The sequence below is a fragment of the Pleurodeles waltl genome, chromosome 8 (genome assembly GCF_031143425.1).
Source record: "Pleurodeles waltl isolate 20211129_DDA chromosome 8, aPleWal1.hap1.20221129, whole genome shotgun sequence".
Lineage (NCBI taxonomy): Eukaryota > Metazoa > Chordata > Amphibia > Caudata > Salamandridae > Pleurodeles > Pleurodeles waltl.
Window position 1 is genome coordinate 421,082,657 of NC_090447.1, and position 12,596 is coordinate 421,095,252.

General features: G+C 40.9%; 1 protein-coding gene across 1 annotated transcript in view; it reads left to right on the plus strand.

Annotated features, from left to right (window-relative positions):
* The window catches only part of TUBGCP5 (tubulin gamma complex component 5), a 326,919-nt gene that overhangs the window by 122,461 nt on the left and 191,862 nt on the right, over positions 1-12,596 (plus strand). The window contains exon 8 of the mRNA XM_069204290.1: positions 8,096-8,185. Coding sequence (XP_069060391.1) covers positions 8,096-8,185 — 90 coding nt within the window. The remainder of the gene's footprint in view (positions 1-8,095; positions 8,186-12,596) is intronic.

The following is a 12,596-nucleotide window of genomic DNA, read 5'->3' on the forward strand; positions in this document are numbered from 1 at the left end:
CAAGTAATCCAAGGGATGTGTAGTGCCATAATACTACCTATTCTAGACAGCAATGCATATGTCTTATGACCAAGGATCCACAGACAATTGGAGAACAGAAGTACAGTGCAGCCGAAAACAGACTTTATCTGTAATAAAGCACATATTTGGCATATTGAAAGGTAGACTCTTCTCGCAACACAACATTGGCAGGGCAAAGAGCATGACCTAAAGATATGTCACAAAGTCATAGACACATGCACAATGTTGCACAATATTGCAACGGGGAACAGTCTGCCACCTGCAGTAGATGATGACTAATTTGATGATGAAGAAACATCTCCTCATGCACTTCCTCGTGCACTGCATGCTTTGAGAGCCACAGGAAAAGCATAAGAACCATACCACAGCCAACTGTTTCTGAGGTAAGAAATATATGTAATGTACGAATAAATACTCATGGGCGAACAGTCTATTGATAAGAACATGTTGCTTTGTATTTATAAGTGTAAAACAAGCATGTGACTATAGGTTACTTTTCAACTTCATTTCTCACTCCAAAGAATACAGGGTATTACGTCTCCATGCCACTTTTTAAAATCTGTGGCAAGCATATGTGAAGCCACCAAAATAGTCAAAACGTACTGCAGGTTAAAAAAATAAAATAAAATCAAGCAAAGAGACAGAGCCTAGCTAATTCAAGAATAGTACCTTCGCGCACACTCAACGAAACAAACGGGTTTTAATTCCTTGGCGAAGCAAATTATGTTATCGTTTCTTATAAAGCTCATAGATACAGACAATGGGTTTCCCAGCGCTATCAGGAACTGTGGTGTGGTGATGTAACCTATGATGTACATTCCAAGGCAGTAATTCTATCTCCATGACACCTGGATTGTAGAGAGCAGGATGATGATGTGACATTCTAAGTGGGACAGTTGATAGGGAGCACTGAGTCAGACTGTGGTCAATAAACCTGTTTTACTTCAAACGGTCTACGTGCGGTATTGGACACGAGTAACACCACAAAATTGCTGACGAGTTGGCCACAGTGAAGAATCCATGCATGAAAATGGATATCCTCGACTGCGTGGGACTCCATGTATATTCCGATGCTCCAAGTTTGTGAAAAGCTATGTGCCAAATCAACATCATCTATGTGATGTCTCCGGACAAATCTCAAGAATATCCCTGTTGTGGTGGTGTGCGGAGGTGGAAAACTCTGTAATTAAAGATAATACGAGCGTGTTTGGGAGCTAGCGCACAGCATTAATTAATCACACCGCAAGTCGTTTCAATGATACAGTGTTGCCCACGCTCCTCCCAACGTAACATTTAGCTTACTGTGCTGACTCAAAACTGCCCTTCGCACAACACCTTGGAGCATCCTCCAGATGTTGCACTCCGGATACGCTCATTACGTTAATAGCACATTCAGGTGCAAAGACTAGTCTGCATTCATGGATCACTGATGCACACACCCAAGATTAAAACTGAATGTTAGTAATGCGCATCACATCTATGCTTGTTATACTGCGCACCACAACGCTGTGATGCGCGCACACAGTCAATACTGTATGTCAATAATGTGCACCGCTAGTACCCTTGATATACTATGATGCATACACATAAAATCGTGTGATAGTAATGTGTATCACATCTACATTTGAAATACTGTGATACACACATATACATAATTAAAGTCAGCATTTGGCTTTAACTAGGAAAACATTTCAAGATTTTATTACAGTCAATGACGAGAGCCTGTGATCCCAACACAGTTTTCAGATGTGTGTCAAATCAATGAATTGAACAATGTTCTGTGATACGCACACATTACCTTTGTACTTACTCATACAATATATACAGCATAAGTTCTAGTTTCTAAGCGGTAGTAACGGATACTACAAAATTTATTATGCACATTACTTGCATGGTGATAAGTACCCCGTAGTATACTGATAGTTCTATAATACTAATCATTATGCAAAGCGTTAGTGCTCCACCACCCTTTATGCAGACACCAGGACACCCACCCATTCCTTGGCGTAATTGGTACAGAGTTTTTCCAAAATATCTGGTCACAATAGGTGACAACAGATATTGCCTTGAGCGTAAAAGATATTTATTAGAGCACAATTTAGGCTTTGAAGGCCAGTCTGTGTATGAGCATTTACCACCTTACAATATACTCGAGGGTGATAAAGACATCGATGAATATCAATTACCGGTCAAAAAATTAGAAAAACAGTTTGATGTCCAACCTAGTCTAATTGTCAATAGACACATTCCTACAAGGGAACAACAACAAGTTGAGGCAATTGATAGCTGTGTGCCTACGTTGCGCACTCTGGCAGCAGAATGTATGTTTGAGGGTTTACTGTCACAGCTCATACGGGATCAACTCGTCATACACTGTTGAGACAAAAAAGTTCAAGAAAGATTATTGACTTTGAAAAACCCTACGCTTAGTGAAACGATTGGCATTGTGAAGGCTATGGAGTTATCACGTAAATCGTGCGAAGAGTTGTCTGTAGTAGAAGAAAGTTCTATTTCTATTTACATCTATATACAAAATAAGAGATGTTCAAGAAGCAGTAGAGAGCATGGTCCCAGCGGTCTAGTCCAAATGATGTAACAGAAAGACTCCTTTTGAAATAATGAGGGGTAAAACACCAGCATCATTACTTTGCCCGGGCATGGCTGAAGTAAGATCAGCTGAAATCTGAGCGACTGAAATCATAAGATAAGATAATTTGGCCTTGTGTAGGAAGGTTTCAAGAAAAAATGAAAAAATAATATGACACCAGACACAGAGTTAAAGAAGTGAAATGTGATATCAAAGTGGGTAATTGGGTCCATGTGAAAGATCCCATTCATGTTAGTAAAGAAAGATCCATACTTAGGTCTCCAGAAAGAGTTGATGACATTTCTAAGAATGCCATTTGCATTAAACAACATGAATGGTGGAATGCAAGTAGAATAGTGAAAGTTAATCCAATAGGTGAGGGTGCTGTTCCACGGCAAGCACAGAACAATGAGTCAGATGGGGGAAAGAAACACCATGAAAGAGCAATCGGGTGATAGTTAAACCAGTTAGGTATCAAGATAGCTAATATCGAGAAGAGTAATTTCGGATGCTAATGCATTATTGTATCCAAGTTCTTTCATGCAAGCATTTTGATGAAAACTGTATTTGATGCAAATATTTTGATGAAAACTATATTAAGCTCCTTTTTTTTGTTGTTGTTCTTTTATTCTTCCAATTATTGTTTAATAGTATTCTGTGTGCCATGTTTAGGGTTGATATAGTTTTAAGCAATTGTTCTGTTTTTTTGTTATGTGAAGGGGAGAGACGTTGTGGTGATGTAACCTGTGATCTGTATTCCAAGGCAGTAATTCTATCTCCATGACACTTGGAATGTAGAGGGCAGGATGAATCTAAGTGGAATGTAGGGGACAGGATGAGTCTAAGTGGGACAGTTGATAGGGGACACCGAGCCAGACTTTGGTCAATAAACCTGTTACTTCAAACTGTTTCTCTGTGGTATTGGACATGAGTAACACCATGTGTGGGTGTGTGAATGTACTAGGTAATCAGAGGCAAAGAATAACTACGCTGGCTAGGCAAACAAATGGGTCTTCAGGTGCTTCCTAAAGCTCAACAGATTTGTGTTAGTTCTAAGATGAGTAGACAAGGAGCTCCAGAGCTTAGACACTAGGCAGGCAAACAATCAAACACTCTTTGGATTCTGGGAATGGATAACAAGGAACGATTATTAGATCTTAACTCTTTCTGGTTGTAGTAGGGTGGGTGATAAGATGAATATGCGCGCCTTGAGCATATTTTACCTTGCTCCTTGCAGAGGGCTTTAAAATCATTTTTTTTTTTATGGGTAGCCAATGGAGATAAGCAAGTGCAGAGTCTATGGATTGCTATTTAGGTATGCCCAATAGGACTTTAGCTTCAGCATTTTGCATTACTTGCAGCCTCCTAACCACATACACAGGACTGCCTATGAACAGTGAGTTGCCATGATCACAGCAGGAGAGTATCAGACCTTGTATCACTCTTCTCTTGTTTTCTAGAGTGACCCATTTAAGAGCCTTCCTGAGAGCTCAGAGGCTAAAGCAGGAGCAGGCCACCTTCTTTGCCCAGGAGGCCATCGTCTGCTCAGTATCCAATACTGCCCCCAAGTTCTTCACTCCTGGCTGGGGGAGGGGTGGTCACCTAAGCAGGCTGGCCAACTAAGGAGGTTCCAGTGTGAAAGATTGTTTCCCAAAACTATGACCTCAGTTTTATCACCATTAAGTTTCAGGCAGCTAGTGGTCATCCACTTATTCATCTGCTCCAAGCAACAGGTTAGTTTCTCGAATGTGGAGTTGATGTTATGTGACATAGTAACATTGATCTGTGTGTCGTCTGCATACACCAGCATTGTGAAACCTGATGAGCAAATGATGTCCGCTAAAGTGCGGATGGGCACATTAAAAAGAGTGGAGCTCAGGGATGAGCCATGTGGCACTCCACATCAGATCTCATGAATCTCATTCAAACAAGCTCCATCGTTAACTTGGAAGCGTCTATTGTTATGGAAAGAAGACCGACATTTTAGCGCCATTCCTGTAATGCTTTTCCAGCTTACATTGGAGAATTGGGTGGGAGACCATGTCGAAAGCTGTGCTCGAATCAAGCTGAATGAGCGCAGTGGTTTTTGCCTAGCTCTAGTGTACTCTTAAGGGCTTCTGTGGCCATAAGAAGGGCCGTCTCTGTACTATAACCTGTTTTAAACCTTGTTTGTCAGAATCTAAGGAGGGCTTTTTCAATAGCAGGCAGATAATTGTGTGCTTCCGTGTTCTGGGACTGGGCCTTTTTCCAAAGGTTGATTATAGATGTAGGTCAGGACATACAAAGTAGCGCCACCTCCTTTTTGTAAAATATAGAGGTAGCCAGATCCCGAGGGGAGCCTGACTTTACTGTGTTTGCGGCGGATAGAGTGATATTACTACTCAATTGAGGGAAGGGTGATGGAGCCACTGCAGCTTCTGCATTTAAGGTGCCTGGTTGAGTGCTAGATGGGGGCTCTGAGATCGCTGCCAGGTAATCATGAATAACACTGACTTTTCTTTTTAAGGAAAAAGTCAGCTAACTGCTAGCAGCGTTCCTTCGACAGAATGGGGTCTTCTCCAGCAACTCTAGGATTTAAAAAGGAGTTCACTATTGCATTGACCTCTTTAGCGTACTGAGAGGACTGAATAATCATGTAGACAACGTCCTCTACTCCAGCTCTCCTGATTTTGTGGTGTTACGTTTTTAATGCTTTTTAATAGTTACTCTTCATTGTCTCTCATAGTGTAGTTTCTATTTTATTTCTGCCCTTTTACACTCCTTTTTCAATTTTCTAATCTCTGGAGTGAACCATTTGGTGCTGCCAGTAGCTTGGGTAACTTTTCAAAAGTTTTTTTTGGGAGAAGTATCTAGCATTGACTTGATCCAATCCTCAGACATTTGAAATGTTTGTGTTCTCATTCACACTCAGGGCTGAGTCCTGCGGGCCTCCTTCCAGCGAGCAAGATTTAGTTTGGACCTTAGCCTTGTAAGTTTAATCAAAGGGCCACTAGGTTTAGGTGGGACTCTACTGGAGATTGAAAACTGAATCGGAAAGTGATCTGACCAAAAAACGGGAAAGGGGTCGGCTACCGACAAGATGGTTAAATTAGTAAAACATTGTGTATAATATAAGGCCTTTTGTATGCGTAGGGAATGAAACCCATTGGGCAAGGTGATTTGGGGTTAGGTGCTGCTTAAGAGTGGTAGCCTGTATGCAGGAGGCATCATCAAAATGAAGGTTCAAGCCCCCCAGCCTTGTAGAGTTGGCTGAGTGGAGGCTATGAGATGCCATGATCTCTGGAATGACCTGCACAAATTCTGTAGTTAGGGCTGGTATTCTATAGAGCAGGAGGCCTGAAAAGGTGAAGCAATGTGAGAGTTTAATGGAAACAACAAGTTCTCACATCCTTACATTAAAAGGCTGAACACCCACCAGTTTGGCTACAGGTAAGTATTTAAGACATTAACTGTTCTCCGCTCTAGAATACTCATTGTACCCACTTGCTTTATCTGTTACCTTTGTTGGTCACCTCAAAATACACTTTTAAGCGGCTGAGAGGCCTGAGGAGGTTTAAAAAATAAGTGCAACACACAGATGGAGATGCCATATTTTCTTCTTCTCCTATTATCCACTGGTTTGTGGTCATCCCAACAACTTCCCGATCTGTTTAGCTTGTCCAGGTGGTTGGCACCAAGATTCAATTTAGGGGCTGTAATTTATGTTATTATTTGACTATGACCCAGAGAAGAGAGAGAAAAGCATACGTTGAGAAAAGGAATTTGGAAGAGGAAGATGGGGAAACCATGACAAAGGGAGACAGCTGCCGCAAATTTGAGCCTGCAAGAATGAGATAGAGACAGGAGGTTTAGGGTGATGGAAGGAGGCATGAGATGTAGTCAGGTCAGGCTGCATTGGTGTTTGGGGATGCCAGCATTCTGCAGCACAGGAAGCAATCTCTTAATAAAGCCAGTAGGTCTTTTCTTAGTAATTGTGCGGTTTTAAATTTTTTGTTTTTTGTTTTTGGCAGGGGCATGTAACAGAAATGCAACTTTTAAAAGTGAAAAATATAAATAGTAAATAAACAAAGGAATGAAAATGTGTGGCCCACCAGCCCTAACATTGAAGTGTGGTACTTCTTTGGCAGATCATCTGATTAGGCAAAATGCTGTCACTGACCGAGAAAGAGATCTAATGGGATTATCCATTCCTCCATGCTACATTGGTGGAAGCGAAATAACAAGCCAGTGGATGACAAGAGCTGAACCAAAGCCCCTACATGTGTGCTATGTATGAATTTGTACTTTGGGTTTTTTAATACATTTAGGTGGTAAGGCCGCTACAGCTGTCTCCAGTCCAGACCTAAAATTGGAGAAATTTGCAGTTTCTCTTTTCAGTTGAAATTTCCTTTACCCTATTAATGGCAGATACCCAGTTATTTCAGCTAACAAAGACCTGCAACCTTGGCCTTAAATCCTTATGCAGTACTTTTGGTTTTCAGGGGGCAACTTGATTGAATATTTATTGATAATTATTTCTTCCAGGGGTTAGAAAATGGTTTATTGCACGTAACTTAAAATGGTGTAAATCGTTACAGATGCATACGTTGTGTTTGTCAAGTCCCTACAGAAGCTGCAAAATGTTTCACTTCGATCCAGGTATCAACTCTAGCACTACTGCGCTCATTCAATTTCTAAGTGACCTGGCATAATATCCAAATAAAATGTCACCCTTGGAACAACTTGCACGATTCTCTCGTTGCAGGCTCTCAACGAGTGATAGAGTTCATATGTTTGGATAGTGCCCAAAGCAATGTTTTATTAGGCCAAGATTCTTTCATTCTAATCTTGGCTATGCACGGGCTCTTGATGAGCTATCGACCACAAGTGATGATGTTAGAAATGACTGCTGTTGCAAACAACGATCTTCAAGACTTGCACAGTGCTGGAAAGAGGAGTTGCCTCTTGATAGCTGTTTCTGGACTCAAGTTTCTTAACGTCTCCCATTTTGATTAAATAATGGTTCAAGTTTATAAATCACAGTGCTTTGTAAAAATTTGGGGTAGGTTTAATGTTGACAACATTGTTACTGATTGAACACTACCGTAAGGTAATTTAGAGAGTGATACTATAAGGCTATATGTAAAACAATGTATCTGATTGGCTTACAGGTTTATACCTTCTTGCTCCATTGCTTTTTCTCTTTTTGTTTGCTGTTACATGTAAGCAGTGTGTCAATGTGCTAAAAGATATGACGTTTCTAAATTTTGGTATTTAATTAACATGCAGGCATGAGTTTGCAGTTTATTTAGTGCATGCACATTACTTGAATAATAAATTGTATCCTTGGCCAACCCATTTTCTCTAGGTCTGCACATTGTTTTGCACTTCAAAATGTTTTAATTAATCATTCGTACATAGAAACATCATACATTCTTCAATTCTTCGACTGCAAATACAACCTCTCCGTAATAAGTAAGTTGAAAATGCTGTTATCTTTTTCGGTAGGGACCATCATTTGTTCAACAGTGATCCTCAATATAACCCTGACGACAGGACCTTTGTCACGGAAACACAAGTAATCAGGGAATCGCTGTGGTAAGTAGTGACAGTTCCGGCACTTAGCCGAAGCATGTTACACATAGTGTCGCAGAAAGCACTTTAATTGCTTCTAAAAAAAACTTTTTTTCTTTCTGGTGTGAATTCTTCAGAAAGTTAAATGTCTCTGCTGTTGTAAGCCATCCTTTATTCCAGTTTCCGAAATGCTTAACATTACAGAATTTAAGTAGGGAGGCAACTTCTGACACAAAAACTAACTTTTGCTTTGATATGTCAGATATCTGATTTCATATTGGTTGCTGTTGTGTGCCAGTCACTTCAGGAAAAGTAAATTGTTCTTCTGGATTGTTGGCTCTTTATTAATACTCCTAAACGCTGAACTAATTCTTTGATGCGTAGACCCCGGCACACCTTTTCGTATAGATGTTTTTCCACGTAAACAGCATCATAAAGTGTAGTCATCCAGGAGATCACATACAGATCTGTGAAATGGAAACCTAACAGAGGCTTAATATGTTCCCGAAGCTTCAAAATAATTCTCCATCTTAAAGTCCTAGAACTGCATTGCAGCATCAAAAAGCAGAGAAAACCACTTTCAGCAGAGGACATGAGCGTAAAAATACAGACTGATATGCTTACTTTGACAACTGAGATAAGCAAAATTAGTCTGGCCCTTTAAAAACCTGGGAGGCACCCCTTTCCAGAGTGCGTTGTCGCGGCAGTTGCCAACCAGCATCAGTTCTTTTTTTCAGGGTCACAAGAGAAGTATCTCAGAACAACTATTGATTATTATAACTTCCTTTTTTCATGTCAAGTAAATATTTTTACCTTATTCATTCAGTGGCTTTGACCATCTGCTGTTAGATGTAAAAAAAAAAATATTCTTACTGTCTGACATACTGTTTTAGTCAGTGACATCTGTGCCTGTAGATGAATATCTGTTGCTTTGTTCTAGCTTTTCTATTATTGTTGTAGCTCTTAATCTCTCTATTTTATGCTTTTTCATTTTTGTTTCTTTTTTGGGGAGGTGTTGTTTTTATAAGGCAGGTGTCTTTCTGCGCACATTCCCTGACGAGTTCCTCCAGATATTTCAAGATCATCACTATTCTTGAGATCAACTTTCTTTGAGAGATTGATATAGCTCAAGAAGGAGTGGAAACCCTAGTGAGAGAACTGCCTGGCAGTTTGGTATAGACAGTTCACATGAGGAGCAGTGTTAGCATTATTTGCATAAGGCAGGTCTGTATCTAGAGTGGCATAGTGGGTGAAAAACAATGGACTGGAATACAACCATGAGCGGTTGTCAGTGGCTGAGATTAATCCACACGTCCCATTAATCACCTTGGTATTTTTTTGCAGCTGATACATCGAGCATACCTGTTGCACTTAGTGCGAGTCCCTTGCTCACTGTGCCATAGGACTCAGTCTGCACATAACTGACAAGCCATATAGGCAGAAATCGCTGTACAGTTACCTATGATACCTTCTGGAGGACACCTTGCCTGGCAATTCTGGATGAGCTGTTCTGGTGAAGAGCAAAGTCAGTACAGATTGGCATTAGGCTGGCCTTCCTTTTGTGGCATGGAGGTGAAAATGATGGACTTGAATGCGGCCTGAACTATCATCAGTGGCTGAGATTAATTTAAGCTTTCTACCTGTTTTTGTACTGAATTGGCTGTGGCACTAAAGGTGTATTTGTGTGTCTGATATGGATATCCCTCTGAATGCCGCAATTTTAGCAACATTTTCTGAATACGACTGACAGTGTTCTGAGTTTGAAATTTACAAATAAACCCTGAATGCTTTTTTCATCACACTACAGCATTCGAAACTTGGCTTAGAATGATGCCCATGATAAGCAATTCTACTTGAAGTTCTCTGCTTCGGACATCCAAAGCTGCAAACATTGTGTGCACAGCATCCAGGCCTGATTGTCTGGCACACACTTGAAGCTTTGCTCAACCAAAACATAATTCCTATTATTTTCCAAGAACAACAAACAATATGCAGTTCAAACCGGGCTCAATATCATGAACCTTGATGGTTTCGAGCCCCAACTCTCACTGAATGCCAAATCACTTGTATTCACCCTGGAGACCAATCTCTCCCTCATGATTCACATTGCCAAAAAAACCAAAGATAGCATGGTACCAGCTTTTTCTTTTAAATAAAGGCAACCCCTTTCTTCCAGAAAATTTACTTCAAAACTGCTGTTCAAGCCCTTGTTCTCTTGCATTTGGATGGTGATAATGCTGTCCTCTCTGGTTTCCTAGGCTCCACATCGGCAGCCATTAGGGGCTTATTACATGCTGCAGAATGCCTCATCTGAAGCCTGAGGAAATATGATCACATCACTCCTATCCTTATGGAACTCCATTGGCTCCCTTTTTCAGCCCACACTATCTTCAAAACAAGCTGCACCATTTACAAAGTCATCACAACTATCACCCCTGCTTATTTTGCAGGCAAGCTTGCCATCTCTGGTTGTTCTCGGCACACCTGCAGCCATGGCACCTTCAGACTAAGTCCATGATTATGAGCTATGGTGTTACTGAAAACTAATACCATGCAGTACGTTGTTATCGTGTGCAATATATAACGCTTATACAAATTCATGGGGAGTGGCATGCAGATTTTAGTGTTTAATGCACCAACATTAACATGAATTTTGGCAGGTTTGACCTGCTGAAATTTAACGAAGGGTGAATTAACACATCCGATAATTATCAGATGCTTCAAATACCTACAAACTTGTGATTGCTCCAGTATTGGAACTTTCATAGATTCACATGCTTGAATCATTGCCCATTGTCGAGATGGGAGTCCCTGTTATCTTATAAAAGTAATGTCACCATAGACACAAACATAGAGGTCCTAGGCCTTTTGGTTTAGTACCATATCATAGTCATTATTTAAAAAAGAACTGAACTTAACAATCAACCAATCAGGTGACACCACCTTGTAGAACCCTCCTGAGAGAATCTCCCGACCCACAGATTGTCTTATGCACGCCGTGCCAGGGAGTTGCCACTGAGCTCTTCTCAGTTTTTTCCTTCTTGGATAATTTAAACAAAGAATTTCTGTATTATCTACTTGGAAAGTCTTTTTCCTTGGTTACACTGCATTTTTTCTTCAGAAAAGCTGAGTCTGACTTCTGTTCGTCATGTCGGACAAGGAAAAAAAGTCTCTTCAGGGCTTGCAGTTCCTCTGGTAAAAAAAAAAGGCTTCACTCAGAAGACCCTCACAAAGACTACATTCATTGCCTCTACCCAGGCGATTCTGCTAAGGACTGTAAGGTATCTCATACCTTTTCTTCTAAGACCTTGAAGGACAGGGAAGGAAGGTTGCTAATTTGACTGCAGAAGCTCAAGACCACAAAATAGCCAGGTTCTGACTCTGGTAGCAAGGACTCCACTGTCACCTCAACGTCCTATAAGAGGTATAGATCACCCCTTTCCAGGTCTTCCTCAGAGCAGCCAAATAAATCCAACAAAAAGACCACCCATGGGTCTTACTGGGGCTGCAGTCCTTCAAAATCTCCTCAGAAAGAAAAACCTGCTACAATGGAGAGAAGAACCTTCTCAGAAAAGGCCAGAAAATCATCCTCTGAGCTGCCTACACCTCCTCCTAAAATCAGACATTCTTTCTAAAAGCCTTTTTCATCTATGCCCATGATACATAGTAGGCGAGTACCCCATTGTAGACGAGAACATAGTCGTTGACAGCACTGATGAACACTCATTTGACGGCATCTGCCATGACGACAATGTCGAGAGTTGCCACGTTGCCCACCACCTTTTCTTTATCATTGATGATGGTATCTATTACAGACCATTAGCCCTGAAGAACTCCATGAAGCCTTTGTTGACGGCACCATTGACTGCTCCACTGTTGACGCTGATTACCTTGCCAACGACAACAGCATCATCAATGACTTTTCTGTCAACAGCAGACAAGAAAAAAACTAACACCTCCATCGATGACCTTTTTTTGGCTTCACTGTCGACATCGCTGACAACAGAAAGAATTCAACAACAGCATAAAAGCAAGCTGTTAGCACCAGAACACAAATCTCATAGCAAAGTGACATCCTTGATATCTGTCTATGTCTTTGAGGAGGAAGACTCTGACGAGCAGGGTCGCACATAGTCCTTCAGAGCTACATGTAATGTGGCAAGATTAAGAAGAAGGCTTTGAGCAGGAATATGAACAACAAGAGTATTGTCCTTCACTGGGGCAGTATCAACAACCATTTCAGGAGAAAATGGTCTGTCTTCCTGGTTTTTTGATTTCAGACCTGCAACTTATGCTTTCTGACTATAGGAACCATTTTGCATCTACAACAGATCCTCCAGAACAAGCTTCCATGGTTTCTTCACCTCCCACGGCTCAGCTGTCCACTCCAGTACAAAGGCCTATCTCATTGCCTACTTCTACAAGACGTACTCCG